Source organism: Cololabis saira, chromosome 17 (genome assembly GCF_033807715.1).
Source record: "Cololabis saira isolate AMF1-May2022 chromosome 17, fColSai1.1, whole genome shotgun sequence".
NCBI lineage: Eukaryota > Metazoa > Chordata > Actinopteri > Beloniformes > Belonidae > Cololabis > Cololabis saira.
In genome coordinates, this window is record NC_084603.1 from 24,755,323 (window position 1) to 24,776,201 (window position 20,879).

At 39.3% G+C, this 20,879-nt stretch overlaps 3 protein-coding genes across 6 annotated transcripts in view; 2 read left to right on the plus strand and 1 right to left on the minus strand.

Annotated features, from left to right (window-relative positions):
* Positions 1–8,312, plus strand: part of rgs7a (regulator of G protein signaling 7a) — a 58,367-nt gene extending 50,055 nt beyond the window's left edge. The window contains exons 12-18 of one of the 2 annotated variants that reach the window (XM_061744631.1): positions 495–556; positions 1,003–1,113; positions 1,224–1,349; positions 4,653–4,839; positions 5,128–5,217; positions 5,905–5,941; positions 7,391–8,312. In XM_061744631.1, coding sequence (XP_061600615.1) covers positions 495–556; positions 1,003–1,113; positions 1,224–1,349; positions 4,653–4,839; positions 5,128–5,217; positions 5,905–5,925 — 597 coding nt within the window. In that variant the 3' untranslated portion in view covers positions 5,926–5,941; positions 7,391–8,312. The remainder of the gene's footprint in view (positions 1–494; positions 557–1,002; positions 1,114–1,223; positions 1,350–4,652; positions 4,840–5,127; positions 5,218–5,904; positions 5,942–7,390) is intronic. The other variant, XM_061744632.1, reaches the window with a different exon arrangement.
* Positions 8,313–9,228: 916 nt separating this feature from the next.
* grem2a (gremlin 2, DAN family BMP antagonist a) lies at positions 9,229–15,521 on the plus strand. 2 transcript variants are annotated; one of them, XM_061744633.1, is made up of 2 exons: positions 9,229–9,645; positions 14,230–15,521. In XM_061744633.1, the coding sequence occupies exons 1-2, from the start codon at positions 9,425–9,427 to the stop codon at positions 14,807–14,809; spliced, it is 801 nt and encodes a 266-aa protein (XP_061600617.1). In that variant the 5' UTR covers positions 9,229–9,424; the 3' UTR covers positions 14,810–15,521. The 2 variants fall into 2 exon arrangements, with proteins under 2 accessions (XP_061600617.1, XP_061600618.1); XM_061744634.1 differs by having other exon boundaries at positions 9,519–9,581.
* A 111-nt stretch (positions 15,522–15,632) lies between these two features.
* The window catches only part of fmn2a (formin 2a), a 42,674-nt gene continuing 37,427 nt past the window's right edge, over positions 15,633–20,879 (minus strand). The window contains exons 14-17 of one of the 2 annotated variants that reach the window (XM_061744833.1): positions 19,103–19,154; positions 17,987–18,136; positions 16,867–16,948; positions 15,633–16,605 (exon numbers count right to left, since the gene is read on the minus strand). In XM_061744833.1, coding sequence (XP_061600817.1) covers positions 16,579–16,605; positions 16,867–16,948; positions 17,987–18,136; positions 19,103–19,154 — 311 coding nt within the window. In that variant the 3' untranslated portion in view covers positions 15,633–16,578. Of the gene's footprint in view, positions 16,606–16,866; positions 16,949–17,986; positions 18,137–19,102; positions 19,155–20,879 lie in introns of those variants that run through there. The other variant, XM_061744834.1, reaches the window with a different exon arrangement.

Here is a 20,879-nt window from a genome sequence, read left to right on the forward strand (position 1 = left end):
TTATGTTTGTGGTGCGCAACAGTTACGGGAGCGGCCAGTCTATTTCCTTATATTACAATGCCGTTATTAATTGTTCGGTTCTTTTCCCACTTATTCCACCGAACATCGAAAGTGTTTTTTTGCCATTTTCGGCTGAACAATTTCGGTTACCGAATAATTTCGGTTACCGAACAATCGGTGCATCACTACTGCTAAACAGTCCCCTCACAAACAGTGTCCAGCGGCGCTACGTTCTGCCGCGCGGCGTTCCCAACGTTGTGTACGCTACTGTACATACTCACCGGTATTACGGTATATGAAAAATTCATATCATAAGAAAAATAAACACTGGTATTCGGTATGAACCGGTATACCGCCCAGCACTAACATCTGTGCACATAAAGTCAAATGATAAGATACAATAATGCTGTTGTTATTTGGATATATTTGCAAAACCAATACTTGGGAATTTACGGTGACTAATAGCAGCTAATTGTCCCATGCTATTATTTCAGATCACCTTTTGGCAATTACAATTAGACAGGCATCGACTGAAAATGTCCAAAGTGGCAGAGAGGTGAGTAATGTTCTTGGTGTGTCTATTGAGTTAAGCCATTGATCTGTTTGGTGAGCTGGTCAACACCCCTACATAACATGGAATTAAGAACTCTGATGACCCGTAGTAGCGTCAGGATCCAGACGATGCCTTCAGTTATCTTCAGCATTGATGACGCTTGACATTTGATGTGTCAATTTGTCAATTCAGTGCTGAATGGGAAGGTGTACAGTATGCGGAAATAACTAGCCTTGTGTCCAAACTGGGATCCACACCTCTACCTTTCATTCAAGTTTGAAATATTTGTTGTCACAATAGGGTCTCTTATCCTTCTGTCAGGTCAAAAGTACATTTATTTTCCATAATAACTGCACTTAAACTTAAGTAATGAGCAATAATTGAGGGTATTAATTATAATATAAATATAGATTTGAAATGTCCTTTCTGTTATTTGTCCTCAAATACAGTTTACTGGCTTACACGGAGCAGTATGTTGAATACGACCCCTTCCTCACGCCTCCAGACCCATCCAACCCTTGGATCTCAGATGACACTACTCTCTGGGAGCTTGAAGCCAGGTACAGTGATACCTGGAGCAGATGATACATTTTTAAGGCTGGTTGTGTTTGTGGGATGCATACTTGCTCTGTGAACATTGCATTATATCTGTGTGTGTATCCTTATCCAGTAAGGAGCCGGGCCAGCAGAGGGTAAAGAGGTGGGCTTTTGGCATCGATGAGGTTCTCAAAGATCCTGTGGGGAGAGAGCAATTCCTCAAGTTCCTTGAGTCTGAGTTCAGCTCTGAGAATCTGAGGTACCTGATCAATTACACTTTATACTCCCCATGTCTAGATTCATTCATTACAATTTTGTACTTTGCCTTAAAGGCTTTGTATTTGCGTTTATGCCTATAGTATAAACAGGAATATGAATGACATTCACTTGCATAATTAGTCTCTCACTGCAGTTTTAAGCTGACTGAAATGTAAAACATAGGAGTTTTTTAAGACTCTATAATGCCAATTAAGAATTTACAGTATCATAAAAAAGGTATATACTGTATAATTTTATATAAATGTAAGTTATTAGTGTAATTAAAACAGTGGTGAAAGTGGTATTAAAATGTAGTGTAAAATGTAGTGTTTTTAATCTTGTTGTGTGTCAAGAAAGCCATTGAGCTATCAGTGGTTCACACAGTGTAACGAGGGGAACATGTATTTATCACCTCAGTGAGATTAACGGGCCTACAAACCAACAGAAACCATTTAATTTAATTCACGCTTTACTTTTCAGCAATCACGCCGTACATGCCCATGTTGTGAATCTCTGTCGTTCTCTCATGACCAATAATCTCTGTCTTGAATAGATGTTTTTTTTAAATACCTGGTATGTCTATGAGGAAATATTCTCATGAAAAATTTTAATTGGATAATATTGGGTTGTTCTTTGCTTCCTCCCGAAAATGGGACCTTACCTTGAGTTGTATTAAGTATTCATATTAATGGCAGCATTCATCAAGATGGAATAACTGGTGGATGTCAGTTTTGGAAAAAGTACACAGCTGTGGCTGTGGGTAGACAGGAATATTATTTCAATCTGTATACTCATGGTAACATTAAAACTGCAGACTACAAATGTTGCATGCAAGACAAATAAGAATGAGTAAAGTAATTGCTGTGTAGGATGGCTCCCCTGCTCCCCCTGATGGCACAAGCCTGAAGTTCCGGCCAAGGCTGATAATGGTTCGGTTTATTTAAAATAAAATCTCCAACAGTTCAGCATGATTTAAACTCCTCTATACTCAAAATTGACATATGAATCAAGAAAATTGCTTTCATTTATCGCTACTTTAACCCATAATGATGTGAAATGTTCATCATTCAGATTTTATAAGCTGTGCCTGCAGAAGTGTCCCTAAATAAGAAGAGAAATTGGCTCATCTTCATTTACTGTGATACGAAAGATTACTTCTAACTTTCTAGTCATTTGCATCTCTGTTTTCTGATAATAAGAGCCCAATGGAGCAAGATTTTCTAAACGCTAGAATTAATATTGCAGATGCTCTCATCCAGAATCTTGATCATTATTGGCTTCAGAGGTTTTGATCTCCTTTATTGGAATTAATTGCAGGGTAACTTAATATACTTTGTGTGAAGTTTTGGAACACTTTTGGCCCTTTTTCTCAACAACACTGGTTCTGTGCATGTCTTCAGCTACTGCTCTTATTCTTCCACAACAGCAGGCTATGGTCCGGACCTTTTGCTTCTATGCATGGGGCCATTGTCCTGTTGCATGAACCAGGATTCATGAGTTGGACACATGGTCTTACATGTATGGTTTCGCAAGGTCTTGATGTTTATTCAGACTTAACTTTGCAAACCTGAACAATGTGATTTTTCAGAGACAAGAGGCTTTGGGCTTTTGCAACCTGCAGAGTTTGGGACATTGCTCTTGCTTTATTTACAGTTTCTCTGAGCATTGCATGGTCTCATCTTAGGGAGAACTTGCTTGGAAACCCACTTTTTGGAAGCGTGACAGCTAATTTGAATGTTTCTACAGATTACCTCATCACCCTCTCCAGATTGAGGGGCAGCAATATTTGCAACTCTAAGATCATTGCTAATGTGTGTCCTCCTAATCATTATATTAATGTTATGTGAATGCTCCGGATCAGCAAACTGCCAAAACCTCTGCCATTAATGAGCTGCTCACATTTGCTGATGATGAATTAATTAAGTGCATTTGATTAACAGCACTTGGCTGCTAATCAAATGACTGCTACTACTTATCCTCTTAATTCCTGTAGAGTCACCAAGGATACACTCAGCTTTTTATACACTGCTTTTAGTTTTTGACGTTGATTTCATTATTGAAAAAAAAGAAAAAGAGTAGCATGTCATCAGTTTAGTTGACCTTAGGCTCTTCCTAGTTAATTTGAAGGCCTGGCAGAGATCAGACCTTATGCCCCTGCTGCTTGACTACAGCTCTGCATTCAGCAGCGGCAGGCTGGTCACCAGGCTGCTTGATCTGGACCTGCATAACACTCTGAGTTTGGATCAAGGTATTTCTCCCTAACCTCCCGCAGACAGACTTGGCACATACCTCTCATCTCCCCTGACTCTTAGAATCGGTGTCTCTCATGGTTATGTCCTAACTCCCTTACTGTATTCATTGTATACACGGGACTGAAAAAAGTGAAGGAACCCAATACAGAGAGGAAATAAATGGACTGGTTGGTGCACAGACAGTAACGTCACATTCAATATAAAATACACTTAATAACTATTTATTAACTTCAAGAGACTCCTTTTACCATCAGAGGATAGGAGGTAGAGTGTCCAATTTCAATTTCCTCGCTACATACATCAAAGAAGACCTCACATGCACCATCATCTCCACTGCCCTCGTGAAAAGCTCAATACTAGCTCTTTTTCTTAAAGATACTGAATAAGCATGGCGAGTCTGCAGAGCTGCTAGTTCTCTTTCATCACTGCTGCACATTGACATACTGCTACCAGCTCGGTATGTCAGCTGTACAGAGGCAGAGCTGACAAGTATCCAAAGAGTATTACAAACAACCCTAAAACCAAACGGGCTGACTCCTCCGCAGAGCATCCACCCTTCCTGCAGGATGTCACCAACACCTGCCTCCACCTTTTCTCCCTGCTACCATCTGTAAGATGCTGTAGAACAATAAAAAGTGATCATCCGGACTGAAGAACAGCTTATTTTCTGAAAGCCATTACTAAACTAAACTGTCATAAATAAATACAATTTAAATAATTCACTTCTATGTATTTTATCTTTCTTTTTTGTCTCTTCTGTGTGTGAAAATGTGAGCGTTTATGTTATGGATATTTCTTATATTTCTTTTTTTAATTCAGAATACACACATTTCAAATATCATTGTACTTCAACTTGAATTTAAATGAATTAAACAGAATTATCAGTTTGTGAACACAGTCCATGAATGGTACTATTAATCGTTTTTTTCATCTTTTCTTTCTTATTAATTTATATTTATTAATGCTTAGATTACAAATAACTACAACATAGGTGTATTTTGATTCAAAAGCAATCAATGAGCAATCATTATACTATAAACTTTGATGTACAGGTTCTGGCTAGCAGTCCAGGAAGTAAAGAAGCGTCCCATCAGAGAAGTTCCCACTCGGGTTCAGGAAATCTGGCAGGAGTTTCTGGCCCCTGGGGCCCCCAGTGCCATCAATGTGGACTCCAAGAGTTATGCCAAAACCACTCAAAATGTCAAAGACCCTGGACGGTACGCCTTTGAGGATGCACAGGTGAGTTTTAATCAGTAGCAAATGACACATATGCATCATATCTGAGCCACAACTAATACTTGTGATGCTGTTTGTCAGATTAATATGGACAAAAGCCTGATTTCCTCTGAAGTGTTAAAGTAATCTAAGAACTTCATCTTGCAACTATTTCCTTAAGGCCATTTATGATTCACAGCAGTCTGGGGGAGGCGATCAGTTGAATAATGCATTTCCTCATTTCTATTCATATCATAGTTTTAGCGGGTCTGACACTTTCTTACTTCTTTCTTTGGACATTTTATTCAACAGGAACACATCTACAAATTGATGAAGAGTGATTCTTACAGCCGTTTCATCCGTTCCAGTGCCTACCAGGAGTTATTACAGGCCAAGAAGAAGGTATAAAAACCAGAATTCGTTATTCAAAACACTAAACAGATGTCTTAGTTTAAAGAGAGCTGGGATGCAGAAAAGTATATGCTGGCGTACACTTACTGATTTATCTGCTTGAATTTCAAGAAATCTTTTATGTTGTGTTTACCCATAATAACTGATTATTGTAACCCACAGAAATGTTATGTGCTAAAGTTTGTATGACATTCTTGAGCAAAGAGGTGTTTGAGGTCAACCGAAGAATGCACCTCAGTAATTGTAGTAAGAGGCAACGAGAGAGGGAAAAGAATGATAGGCGCTTTCTCAGGTGTGGTAGATGAAGCAGCTGCTCAGGAATCATATCAGACTTGTGAAGTATTGTGAATAATAAAAAAACAAGAGCTGTCAACATGACAAATAATCTGGAGGATGTGTCCCATCTATACTTTCAGTGATTTCAGAAGATGTCAGTATTTAGTCTAGACTTTATTTAAACAAAAAAAAATGCTAAATCTGCATACGTTTCTCAGAATGTGTTTGTTGCCATCTGATGATGACAGGTTATACATTTTCTATTTTGTTTTTGTATTTGGCGTAAGTGAAGGGACTGCTTTTGTCCAGATTGCAAACTGTCACTCTGCATATATTTTATAACCCCACCCCCGAGCCTTTTGCACTGTGAAATTACAGCATTGTCTTTTTCTGCACCCACAGAAAAGTAAGAATTTGTTCTGAAGAGTCTTGCTTCCAGGTAATATCTAATAACCTGTTATTATAATCAGAATCTTGTTAAATGTTACCAGTTGTTTTCAGTCAGTGATATTTCTATATCAGATCAGATTTATAGCCACTACTAATAGCTCTACATTCAAGTAAAGCTACATTAAATGTTGGAAAAGTGGATTAAGTCATTTTGTAATCTACTATATTTTGTTGAGCGTGAAACATTTTTTAAAGAAAGAATATCTCTTTTTAAAACTACATAAACCAGAAAAACAAAACTAAAATAAAACAGACCACCAGCAAAGCTAACATGTCTAGTCTGCAGACCTTAGTTGGCTGTTTATGCATTTTCGTTCTGTGTTAAAAATGGCACTAAAGCCTTAACTTTTAGTTCATTTCATAAATATGCAAATGAAACACTTTCACATTAAACAAGTGCTGTTAAAATTGACACCATCACGCCATAACGCAATCTAATTTCATCACCTTCAAAACAACATTTTAAAAATCACTGTGTAACTTTATTTTCTGATCCACGCTCGGTTTCATCTAATGTTGCTCATGTTCTTGCCAACTGACACACAAAACAGAAAGGATAACTTTCTTGTAAAGTATATTCTTTACATCAGTGATTTTAGTGATTACTGGGGTTTCGCCATCAGCTATCACACAAAAATCATACACAACAGTAATACCAAGAGAATGACTCCTTCTAATAAGTCATTTCACATGCTCAGCACTGCTTGCATGAAGAACAATGTATTAACCTGTAGTTTATGCCTTTTCAGGGTTTTTTTTTTTTTTTTTTAACTGTTATACTTTTGGAAACGCATATTTTTCCCAGAGCAGGCTTCCTTCGTGGAAGACTGGCTTACATTAATTGTTTGAAACATATCTGCACCTCTCTTTGTCACACTTTATTTTCACTTTTGAGACACTGAACCAGATGCATGGCATTTACATTAGACTATTCCAGCACCAATCCCTACACCAATTCTGAAACCAATTAGCTGTTAAAACTTGGCTGAAAGTTACTCTTTTAACCAAACAATGATCCCAAAACACACCAGCTAATCTACAACAGAGTGCCTTAGATTATAAAGGAATCAATGTAATGACCCAGTAAGAGCTGGGACCAATCTGGAGTGAAACTAAAGAACTGTAAATAAAGAAATGCCTGGAAACCTCAATGCACAGAAGTAACTTTGCAAAGAAGAATAGGACAGATGACTCCACAATTATGTAAGAGACTAACAATGATGTTTGGAAACCATTACTGAAGTTGTTGTAACAAACTATCGAATTAAGCAGGGATGTATAGTTTTTCATACAGTTCTTCTGCGTTTTGTCCTATAGCTTGTGCAAAATAAATAATGACAAGAGTGAAGTATGCCTTGCTTTTGAATACCCCAGAACTTTCTTGCTGCTTTTCTACAGTGATCTCTGTTTGACCTGTTGATGCCTTCTGTTCTCCCAGTACAGGAGGACCTGCTGGCATACACAGGATTGACAAGTTGTGTGCCATCATGCTTAAAAATCAATGGCTTCCCTCTCTTTGGGACATGGAGAGGAAGATCATGCCATCTCTTCATCATCATTGTCTGTCATCTGCTCTTGGCTCAGCCAGATGATGAGCCAAGCTGCCTACTCGTCTGTTGTCCACAGGATGTTGCATGTCCATGGAGAGGGTGTTTCTGCTTCTCTCTCTCTCCCAGTACCTGATATATTTCCACTATTCTCAGAAAGAAAGCACTGCTAGACTTGTGATGATACTGACAGACAGATAAAAAAAGAAAGAAAGAAGAAGAAAGAAGTCAAAATCAGTGGTCCAGTTTTTTTGTTTGTTTGTTTTTCCCAAAGAAACCGCTGAATTGGAGCCCTCTCTCTCTCTTCCAGCTGAACAAATGATGTCAGAGGAGAACAAGAAAAAAAAAACATAAAAAAAATAAGAAGTGACAGCTTGAATTGAATCTGACCAATGTCAATGCTTTACAGAATAAGACTTACAGATACAGTATGTCACGCTACGGGAAGTGTTGTGCAGAATGAATATACGATATATATACATATATATCTATATATATATTATGATTATGATTATTATTTATTGTGCATTTATTTTGCCTTGCATTATTTCATTGCAATACAAGAATTAGCACATATGATTGTCATTGCACCTGTAAAGTCGCATTCAAAATTTACAAAAATGCCGTCTCCTGTCTTATGTAGAACATAATTCTTTGTTATTCTCTTCTGCATTTATTTTTATACCATATTTAAAGACACTTTTACTTACTTGTATTATTAAAGTTGGCCCTCTATCTGTTATTATGGCCTGGGCTTGTGTTTTCCTTAATTTCTTTTTTTGGCACACAAAGTTTGATTACAGAAGCTCAGAAAGAAACTGTTGCTGTTGTTTATCATCAACAACAGCAGAGGAAGCTGCAAGAATTATTCTTTTTTTTTCTTTTTTTCCTTTTATCCTTCAGGTTCATTCAACTTAGTGTCCTTATGTTGCAAAGGTTCGGTGGCCCCACAGTTTTTGTAATAAAGCAATGAGTTTAACACTAATTCCCCTAAAAGATCCCTGAAATATGCTGAAGCAATGCGCTTTTGCTAGTACCACTTTCTACCACTAGAGGGTAATAACTTATTTCCCTCTGACTCTTTTGGATAAAGCTGGCCTCCTCAAAACAGATCAGTATAATGCAGATGAATGTATTTCTGTCATGCCAAAGTGCTGTAATCCTCCAGCACGTCTGAAAGCATCATTGTTCTGATTAATGTTTGGCAAAATCTGTTGATCTTGTGGCTCTTTGATGGCAGAAGTGACTGTGATTGTCTGTGCCCAGTGGTCAGTTTCGCAAGAACCACAAAGCAGACAAACATCTCCATGCTGATTGCATCAAAGAATATGAAATAAGGCATTCTTTTAAAAACATACTGTTAGTACATCTGGGCACATGGATACAATGATTTATAAGAGTGGAGGATGTGGGTTTTGATGTGATGTGGTTTCAGTGCCATGAGACAATATGATTTACTGTACAAAGTTTGTCATTGTTTTATTTATTTACTTTTTTATTTCATGTTATTTTTATTTTATCTACTTGTTTTGTCTTTGGTGGCAACATTCATATTCTTTCCGAAAATTTATATATAAAGTGACAGGACCGAAGTGCAGAGGTAGACACAGAGGGAGACTTAAATGAAAGCAGTGAAGGTTGATTTGATTCACACGATGAGCAGGGCCAATAGGAAAAAACCCTCCCAGTCTTGAGGAAGGAGGTGGGCTGCTGGAGATTCAAACTAAAGTAGGCTTTACAGTGACTCAAACACTCAAAGACAGACTGCAGTCAGTCTTCACAGCACTAAGATATTGGCTTACTGTGACGGGACTCAAGCTTCTCTCTTAAACCTTGAACCAAGAAGACGAGAAAAAGAACGACAAAAGAAGAGAAAGAAAAGAAAGAAAGAAAGAAAGAAAACTACACTCAGAGAAAAAGATTAGATGCGACACACTCAGGATGATGTAAAACTAAGAAAGTCCATCACTTTTTACAGTTTTATTGGGGAAAGAAGAGCAAGAACAGACCTAAGGATACTACAGATTACAGTATGTTGCCATGGAAACCGGAACCTGGAAGCGGACGCAAGGACCACTGAAGGTGGACAATCTCCTTTGACTACATCCTCAGCACATTACTATCCTGCTGCGCACGGTGGTGAGAGGTACATGAACCAAATGTCATGTTTCACTGTGATAACCTTTAGGTAAATACTTTAAGAGTTAAAGAACCATCAAAATACTTATAAGGTCTTACCGAGAGATAACTTTAACTGTTGACTACCGTAACAAATAGGGCGCTCTGCTTCCAAAATATTGCCATTTTGTTAAAAATAACTTTTAGATGAATCGTAATTTTCATAGATGTACAGTATACATTACCTCTTTTTGATGACTGAATTTTAACTTCAAGTTTAAAGTATTTCAAATATAAAGTCATAATAAGTTTGCAGAAGGGCAGTTTTTCAGCAAATAATTAGACTTTTATTTACAAAGTGTAACCTATTCATTAGATTTACTGAGAAAAGAGCAGTTCAGCGAATGCTCGTTGAATATATCCCACTTGAGGGTGAAACTGAGTGACAAAGTGTGCAACCAACATGTTGGAACAGCAACAAATGTAGAGCTAGTTCTTATTTCTACAAACAGACATGGTTTGATTCCCACTGGGGCCACCCATTGTAAAAATACACACCTTCGAGGCACCGTAAGGTGTCCTGGATAAAAGTGTCTGTTGAATTACTATAATTAGTGGCTGGAGGTTGCAGATAATTAGTGTTATGAGTAAGAGAATTAGTGAGCGATGACAGTAAGTTGTACTGTGCCTCTCAGTGAGATTAAGAGTCTGTTTAGCATTTCCACTGAACAAGAAAAAGAGAATGGGACTTAATGACATATGAAATAAACCTGTATTTTGCATGTAAAAACAGTAATCTCCATTCTTCTTCTCTCTGCTCTTAAGCATGAGTGTATTGTCAAATGTGTGCGTCCTTTTTGCATTGCATTTAAACATGTGTGTACTAAAGCGTATCCAACATTTTGTATGAACTTACGTGCATGTGAGTATGTGTGTGTGTGTGTTCTTACAGTATGCGTGCAGTGATCTGTGGGGAGTTTGGCCTCTGATCCTGCTTACGGCTCCGGTGACTGCACCACCTTGTACATTCGGCTCAGATGTCAAAGTGGATTTAGCGCACAGACATGCTTCGGTTTCTCTAGCAACAGAAAAACACTACAGAGTGAGCCTCCACAGACAATCAAATTGGCATTTTGATTGAAAAACTAACAATTTGTGCTTTACATATCAACAGGCCACCTGAGAAGATGGAAAAACAGGCAAAGCAAAGAAATTAAAAAGAGAGTAACTCTTCATTTTGGCTACTTTAGGCATCTTTACCGCTTAAAAGGACTGTCTTAAACCCTGTACCATGTAAAGGCCTGCCAGTGCATAAGTCATTGCCAACACATGCACTGCAGCTAAACATTACTCAAGAGCCTTGAAGTTTATTTGAAATATATATACGTTATCCTATTACCAATGAAACCAAATATATATATATATATAAAAGGCTGTTTGAGGCATAAACTCTCCACATGATGCATTTATAAAGTTTTGGACTTGTATAATAAATTTGATGCAATCAAACATGTTAAATCGTGTCATAAAATAGCCAAAAACTATTTGACTCAAGCTGCAAATAGGTGGTAGTGGTGTTAACTGCTGACGCTAAATAGTGTTCCTGATCTGCAAAGGGAACACCTGTACTTTCATGGCATCTCTAATTGCCCTTCATCCTCCACTAAAGCACTTTATGTCACCGAGGCCAAGTGGCTGCCTTACATACTTCCAAGCACTTAGCTTGGAAAGCATTATATCTGGGCTGCTAGTCATTATCAAGATGGATTGCGGTGACAAATGGCTGCCCGAAGTGCCTAAAGCAGCCTCCTGGCAATGCTGGCATTAGACACATTTACACAGCAACGCTCCAGAAAGTCAACCCCCCCGACAAAAAAAAAAAAAAAACACAACCCACCAACTGTTAATGAGCCAACAGCAAAGTGTAGTTTGGGAAAATACAATCCACAAACACAGATAATGACATGGTTCCTCTTTGTGTAATTGGCTCAGAGTGAAACATTTCATTTACCACTCTATCCCTGTTTCTTTCTGTGTGCCGCACATCCTGTGCCTGTGTGCATGTGTGTGTGATTGCACACATGCATGTGGTTAAACTGGTGTGCGTGTGTGTGGCTATCTCAGTGCGAATGAGGTTTGAGCTGCACGGTGAATTAATTGCAGGTCTACTGTAATTAACTGCACTTACCAGTCTCCGTATGAGACTTTCTGACGCACCAATAATTGAGGCATCAGGTTTTGTTTGTTTTAACCTGCCTTTGAAGACTTGCTGAGCAGAAATTTCACAGGGTTTAGCGGTGATACATGCGTGTACAAATTCAAAAGCTTTGTAAAGGTTGTTTGTCTATCATGTAACAAATATGTGAAATATAAACATATTTTGCAGGCAGATTAGAGACTGTGACGAATAATTGCAAAAAGGACCTATTGTTGTCCAGATAAAAAAAATAATAATTAAAAAACCTGACCATGGCTATATCATGCAATACTGAAAAACAAAACATAGTAAGTTCCCTCTGATGATAATAGTTGTTTTCAAAAGGACTTGCTCAGCAGTCTCGCTGGTATTTGTTTTCTGGTATTTGTAATTTCATTAGAGGTTTCAATTTTGGAACCAAGGTCTGCCACAGTTCAGTGAAGCAAATCCAAAGAATGTGTGGTTCGGGTAAAACATAAAGCTGTGTTTGTGGACAATATTAGTGTTTAGCAGACAAAAAGGTCCAGTTCTGTCTCAGCATTAAAACACTAAAACCACAGTCTCCTCCTGTCTCCAGGACTGCATGATGATTAATGTCAAGAAGAAATAAAGAGACAAGCAGCTTATAGAGATATACAGTGCAGTTGTGGGAGGAGGCCCTATACCATCCATGAAGCCCAAGTAGCCCTGATTTTGTTTCCCAGTAGGTTATCTGCCCCGGAACCTCCCATTTCTTCAACTCCCTTTATTCTATCATTCTTCTCCCACCACTAACCACCCACACATCCACCTCAAGGTTCCCCTCAAAGCCGCTAAATCCCTACCCCAAAACCTCAATTTGTCCTGCAGCGTTGATTGATGAGCATAGCTTGCTCAAGCCGGTACTGTCATACTCGGGCTGAGTTTGGGGGTAGAGAGGAAACTCTGCTCCTGATTGTACGAGCCATCCGTCATACCCTATACATACAGTCGGTCAGGCCGTCTTCTCTCAGTCTCCGTGAATGTTCCGACTGCATCTCAGTAGAGTCACAGGGTGCCTCTTCGAGGACAAGGAAACAAAGAACAAGAGCATGAACACAGAAGGAGAGATTGTTCCCCTGTACAGGGCTCCATGCAGTTACATTGAGAGTTTCCAGGAATAAGACGATGAAGTTTAAGATGAATGAGACTGTGCCGTAGAAGGAAGGTATATCGGTGGATACATTGGGCTCCCAACTCCCAGAAGAAGCAGGTGATGGTAGCACCCCTCAGGAGTCTTAATTCAATCCCCACAATAGATGTGCAAATGTCATATTCGAGAAAACAGCCAAGAGCTTGTACAACAAAATAAATATAACATAAATTCGACAAACCACTGCTGTTTAGCTTATGACAAGCACTGCAGGGGAAATGATGGAAAGATTTGAGTGCGTCCCACAGCTCTGATGGAGCTGCCATGACCTTACGATTGCTGACAGATTTTATAAAAAAAGAAAAGTGGATTATGATAAAGTAATTTGTTCCATGTCAACGTGAAGTGAAAGTCCAAAAAAGGAAAGAAGAGAACATACGAATTTGCACAGCAAAGACGAGTCTGTGAATGGTCGCGGCCAATGGCCTTGAGGCGGTTTGGTTCCCCGTCAGAATTTCTGACTGGATGTCATGCGATGCTTGTCAAGAGCAACATCTGCTGAAAAGATGCTTGAGTGATGGTCAAAAATGTGCTGGCACAAACACTGACAGCACGCTCACGGGCGGATACTCCATCCCGAAACAGACGAGAAATCATTTCTCCAGATCTTTACAGTGCTAGCATGATACAGAAGACACTTGGGTGATTATAGATACTATGGTTCACTCTCAGTTCAGGTTTCTCCATATCACCAAAGAGTAGAATGAGTAGAGGGGTGGACTCCCAAAGGAAACTGTACAGTTCCTGAACTCTTCCCCTAATAACATGCAGATGGGCCCCTCTAATGCCTGTTTACATATCTGCGGCATAGTTCATGACTAAAGTAAGCAAAGCCCTAATTATTTTACCCAGCGACGGGACCAATAAAATCCACTTCCCCTTCTCGTTATGGGTGTTTAAGTGTATCCTTTGATGTCAGGGCTTTGTTTATTTTTAGAAGAGTTGCGTAGCTGAGAGGAAAGCAAATAGAAGTAATGACACAGAGATGCTGACAAATGGGGGCCCTGGTGATGGATTCATTTCCTCAATGATGCCTGGAGGGCTGGACTGTAAAGGTGGCTTAACTTGAAGGCACCTCTATGCAAAATGATTGCCAAGGTTAATGACATTATTGTGTTATAGCATCACGTGCTGGTCGTTACAAATGCTCCAGTTTTCATACATTTAACATTATTTTCAAGCAGAATCAGCAGTTTTACTTCTTCTCTGTGGCACTGTGTACTAATGTTAAACTCTTCTTGCAGGATGCTGTGGAGAATCACCATCCCAATCATTCTGGCTGGGGTCCTCTGCATGACCACAGAGACCAAAAAGACCCGCCCTCAGGGCTCCATCCCCTCCCCTTACAAGACCAAAGGCAACCTGTCAGCAGAACGCCACCACAGACTATTGCAGCAGAAGCCTGAGGTGCTGTCTTCTAGCCGAGAGGCCTTAGTCGTGACCGAGCGCCGCTACCTCCGCAGAGACTGGTGCAAGACCCAACCCCTGCGGCAGACGATCAGTGAAGAAGGCTGTCGCAGTCGCACTGTGGTCAATCGTTTTTGCTACGGCCAGTGCAACTCCTTCTACATCCCCCGCCACATGGGCCCCGGGTCGAGTCGGCGACAGAAACGAGGCCACGCTTCAGGTTCGGGAAGAAAAAGCCACAACAAGGCCCAGGAGCCCTTTCAATCCTGCTCCTTCTGCAGGCCACACCGCATCACACAGCTCACAGTACAGCTAGACTGCCCAGATCTGCAGCCCCCTTTCAGACACCGCAAGGTGCAGAGGGTCAAACAGTGTCGCTGCATGTCCGTGGACGTGAGCAGTCATGGGAAGCTGTGAAGGAGGACTCTGAGGTACTTTGAGCTTGAAACAACGTGCATGTGCTCTCAGAGAACTTTGCCAAACAAGGACTGACTTCAAGTAGAACTCTGCTGCATCATGTTGTACAAATAGTCTTGAAACAGGTGTGATGGAAAGACTAAATATCGATTTGATTAGAACCTTATAGCCATGCTGTCAAGTAAATCCTGTTAAAAAATAAGTATTAATGTGATTGGTCAAGTGCCATCGATAATACAGCAACAAGGGTTGTATGACAAGCGACCATCCCTCCCCCATTATATCTACCTAAAGCTTTTTTTGAAAAATGCCTCTTTAAAAGTTATAAAACACGGGGGAACAGTGCTGATACATTTTGTCTAAAAAAAAAAAAAAAAGAGAATTAGGAAGAGTGCAACCACTTTCAAAGGTTTCTGTAATATGAGATAATGTCTTGAGGGAGATTGATAACGGCTACAGGTGCCAGTTTGTTGCAAGTATTGCATCCATGTTCACCCAAGTCTAGGATGTCCCAAGTTGAGCAGGAGATGTCCGTCTCTTGAGGCAACACAGCAATGGCCCGTGACACCTACCTGCTTGGACAAAATTTTGGCTGTAACATGTACATTTGCTGTATGCCAACAAGTCAGAAAATTGTACTACAGCATGTGTGATGGAGGTACAATGTGATATATACAGTACATATATTTTTTCTATGTCTTATTGTATGTCTAAAGTATATTAAATCTATTTCATATCAAACAAATGGTGTTTAGTCTCCATGCATACATGTATTTATACATTACAGCTGGACAGATGATCCGCAATAGCAGTATTTCTATAGCAACACAAACAGAAAGGTAGGGGTTCCTTGTATTTAATAAATATATTTTTTTAAATGGTCAAGGGCATTTAATCAGAACTCTGTTGGTATTGCACATGAAAATTACATCACGGTCATGTTTCTTTATCGTATGTCTGACAGCATAAAAGGCAAAAAACTACTTGCATAAGATTTCGCTTAAAATTAGGTATCTTGACAAAACCTTGATAAAACAACAGGAATGAGTCAGACCCCACGACACAGATATGAACTTCTGGATTAAGAAAACATTAAAATGCAATATAGGTGGTGCAGTTTGAAAAACAAGTATACAACAAATCACTCAGTTCTGTCGCACACTTGGTCAAACTATCAAAAGTGATCAATTTCAGATCTTTTTTTTGACGTGCACCATTATGTTACAAAGGAAGCCGTTCAAAATAAGCCCTATTCAACAGCACTCATTTGCCCCCTTCACTGTGCAATAAGGCACTTTATCTGGCAGCTGATCCATAAAACACCAAAATGCTGTATATCATATAGAAAGGTCATAAAATCTGTGCATTTCAATCATAAAACGGAGATTCAGAGAGGAATCAATAATGTTTTGTAATATAATTAGACTTGGGGTAATGCACTTAAAAGAAAAATCAAGATTATACATCGGCATAAAACAATGATAAAACCTAGATTTTGTGCTACAGATGTCTTTGACGGTATTTAATGGCTAAAACATTAAATCTCATCAGTGATTTTGTTTGGTTTCAGTGTTCCGTTTAAAAATGAGCTCTATCTGAATAAGAAATAAACAGTTCATTCAACTTTTAAATAATATCCACTTCAAACAAAGTTACAATAAATTAGTAAACAAATAGTGGAGACAAAGACGTGTTAGAAATGACTGATGAGCCATGTCAGATTGTGCTTGTGCAATAGGCTTGGTGATGATTATTTTCCCATCTCTGCTTCAGATCTTCTTGCCCAGCTTTGCTTTCTGTGGAATGAAAGAAAAAAAACAAAACAAACACAAAGCCGAGTTATTTACAGTTAGCAGTCCTGGCACTCATCTTAACATGTTGCTGTCAAAGCCAGGAGTGTTGTTTCTTACAGTCCTGGCTGACATTTGTAAGCAAGACAGTTGGTAAGGTAAGGAAGCAGTTTGTGCCACGGAAAGAAAGAAGTGGGCAGGTACTGCTAGGTCTAAATGAAACATAAAAACAGATGAGATTATATCGTTATAAGGAGGTAAACGTACTATTCCAGTGGCGTTTTTGGATGTCACATTGTAGGAAGGCTTCTGCCTGGCCTGCTTGAAGCTCTCTTCGGCCAGTTTCACCCTGAAAAAGAGCAGCAGTAACCATCAGTGATCCTACAACCTTTCAAGTTAATACACACAGATGAAGAGTTCATTAGACTTTTAAAACACTCAAACTTAAATGGGATACATTTACAGCATTCCCCCAGCCCTGAAAGTCCTTTTACACTTGAATATCAAAATCCTATGTCTTGCTCAAGGACCCTTTAATATGTGACCACCGACCTTCCGACTGCTCTGCCTCCTAAGACACAACTGCCCTGACTTGAGGCCCTCCATCCAATGTTCATGTCATATTTAATAACAATCACCGATTTGTCAAAGGTTTCAGTTTTTCTCTGAAAGGATTCATCTTATTGCTGCATGATCACAATTTGTGCTTTAAAACAGGTAAATGATCAGCATTTTGGCACAAAGTGTGTAATTAATATGAACACATCTTGCATATCTTTTCTCTGTTCCCTGATTGTGTGTGGGCATGTGCCTGCGCTCCGTGCGTGCACGTCTACACAGTGCAGGTTAAGACATATTGTTCTGGAATTTAAAAAGGAAAACCGGCGCAGAGACGATCGCCTGCGGCAAAGGCCGAAAAGTTAATGCTTTCAAATTTGTTTTTATTCTTTCCCACTGAACAAGCAGAACCTGTGACATTTGACTCCTCTTACATATATGTTATCGCAATCTAATCTTTATTACAAATCATGGACCAATTTGCTGTTTGTTGACACATGCAACTATATCTTTATGTACATCAAACCACGGGAACCTAACTGGAAGGTGCATGTGTTCTTCTCTTTATTGCGGTAAGGACACAGATCTGGGTCATTTGCCTTCTTTTCCTCTCATGAATTTGAATGAATCTGATAGGATCTTCAGCAGATATGAGATGTGCTGCAAGTTTTTAAAATGGCACGGAAAAGGAAATATCCTAAAATTTAGCAACATTTGTTGCATTGGTAAAGATTTGATAGCAGTTGATGCTAATTTTGGTCAATAGTTAAATCCCTCCTTTCAGAAAAATGGGCATCGCGTAAAACGTCACCATCTGAAACGCACTCACCGCTCCTGCAATATCAGCTTGTTCTGCTTCTTCCACTGCTCTTTAAAATCCGTAGAAAACTCATGCCAAATGGAGAATAATGTGCTGGGAGAGACTTCTTTCTCTCCCGCCTTGGGTTTGACTGAGAAGGACACACTCAACTCCAAAAAGCTGAGGACAGAGAACAAAAACATTACTTCAAGGCCAAACTATTACAACATGAGATTACAGAAACCGACACCGATTGTTGCGAAAACTGGCAGAGCTATGCAAATATGCAAAGTATCAAAGTTAATCTTGGAGTTATGCGGTTTTGCAGAGATTTGATAGGAGAACACAGTAAGTCCAAACCAAAGATGACATTGTGGACTTCAGAGAACAGTGAACATGAAAAGACAATTAGGACCACAAAAGCAGCACATAGTCAGTTACGTCAGACGGCTCAACTTCCATGACTACAACAGAGGGTCGTATACAGCCTTTTCCTTTGTCACTACACTCCCTTGTGCATAATATTCTTTTTTGTGCACACATTTCGATGCACATTCCTAAAGTGTAGGGATGAGAGATTGTAAATAAAAGAAAATGCATTACAATGTGTAAAATACAGATCTACCTAAAGCAAGCGTGCATATGGAAGTGGATGACAAATGTTAAAGTGTGAAATGTGGCAGCCATTTGCAGCTCGCAAACACAGCGGACAGGTTGGGGTCTATGTTTGGAGTGTGCTATAGGAACGCATTCCTAGCCGGCAGAAACAGAAGCCTGGAGCCATGGCTGTCTAGTCTTGCTCTGCTTAGATAAACAACGTAGACACCGCACAGGGGGCCTCACGTCTGCCGGAGGCCCAGCACGATGGTCTGCACCTTCTATGTAACTGAAGGAACTAGGAGGCATAAATATTGACAAAGCAGCCCGATTATGTTTCTTTACTACAGCAAGAATGTGTTACTTTAATCTGCATTGGGCTACATTACCCGGCACTTTCAAATTCACAGCTATAATCGGTGCTTTGAAACTAGGGAACAGACTGAATATAAACGACTGGAATCAAACAGAATTTTCTTCTCTCTCTTCTTTTTTTTGAAGGCTGAGGATGCTGTAGGCACGTGTTTAACATTCAAACAAAGTTCTTACATCTTTTGAGTCTCTGCCAGCTGCTTCTCCTGTGTCTCCAGCTCAGTTTTGGCTGTAAAGTAATAATAAAAAATGAAAAAAAAAATATATATTAGAGAACTGGTACAATAGGGACTGAATTTTAGCATTTTATTGGACAAACAATTCTTCCTTTTATTGTGCGACTTGTATAAACAGGAGCATTCCAAGTGTCAGTTTCTTTAGTCAGTCATTTTCAGTGTCGACACTGTGTGACCAGATTATTAACTGCTGGATTGTCTGCTGTTACACAATTGATAAATGAGTGCTGCGAATCATAGAACAAGTGCTTCTTTGTCATGCATGTTTGAGTACATGCATGAGATGTGAGAGTAAAAAAAAAAAAAAAAAAAACACAGCTAGAAGGTAGGAAACCTACATGTTGGGTAGAGACTTCTATGCATAGTATTGATAAATCTTGCCATTAATATAATTTTAACTGTGTTTATTGAACTGACGAACAATCAAAAATAACCTCTGACCTCCACATGACAGGAAATTGTACAAAGAATCTTTCCTGGCAAGATCTGGCCTCCACTTTTAGCCAGGGAATAGCTGGAATCACACACTGTTATAAACAGCACTCGCTATCAATTTGAGGACTGTACAACTACCAAGAGAAATTCTTCTGCTAGTTCTGCAACTATTTATTAAAATCATTTTAACTTGATCGGCAGTACCTTACACTAACTTGACACAACCAGTTTAAAATGGAAAGACTAATTGTATTCCAATTATATAAAGTTTAATATGGTATGGTTGTATTAGTGTCTTAGCTCCCACATCCAAAAGCAAGAACATGCCACTAAAAGAATCAGGTTGTTGCATATGACAACGAATAAACAAGAAATGCAATGCAAAAACAAACAGAAAATGCTGATGAATTAACCATGTTGACTTGGGTTGTAGCTCGCCGTAACCCAGCGACAGCCTGACGTCAGTCGCACTACTAGTCTTTAAACCCATCAGAAACAGATTATCACATGGCTGGGTCTGCCCTGCTAGTCATATTGACTCCATCAAAGACCTGCATGCATGAGAATCTGTGAAGTGAGCAGAGAAAATCGAGCTAGACCAAACAGCCGAGCTCCAACAAGTCCGCTCCCACTGTTATTTTGTGGTTAGTTTCATGGTCAGAAAATAAACAAAAGCGGTTTACACTGTGGAGCCAGAAACAGTTTAACCTCAGGCTCTTTAGAAATTACAGAAATAACAAAAATAAGACGTTTGGCTGTTGTTCTTTTTTTCACTGCTGCACTAGAGGAACCCCAAGAATCCCGTCTGGAGCCTTCTGAGTCACATATTCATGCTACAGAGCTTACATTCTACTCTCAAAGGAAAAACCTCATCATTTGCATCAAAGAGAGAGCTCCCATATTTCTCTCAAACACACATAAAGGGAGAGGAAAAGAGAAGGGATGGAGGTGGAAAAAGGAGACTTGCTGAAGAACATATGCTATGCATTACACTCTTATTTGAATACAAAAGCAGTTGGAGAGAGGCCTGTGAGCAGAGTCCTTCAGAAAGATTGGTCACAGTATGAATATAAGCAGGGTCAAAGCCTGTGCTACATAAAAAATGACAATTGGCTTGTTATGTTAAGACAAACATAAAACACTAAGTCTTACACATTTGATGTGGACCACAAAATCCCCCAATATTGTTGTACATGTCAGATTTTAAGATAAAAGTCTGACTGCTTGACATCTGGTGAACGTGACATATAAACAAAATTGCATTCTCCACAGATTTTCACATG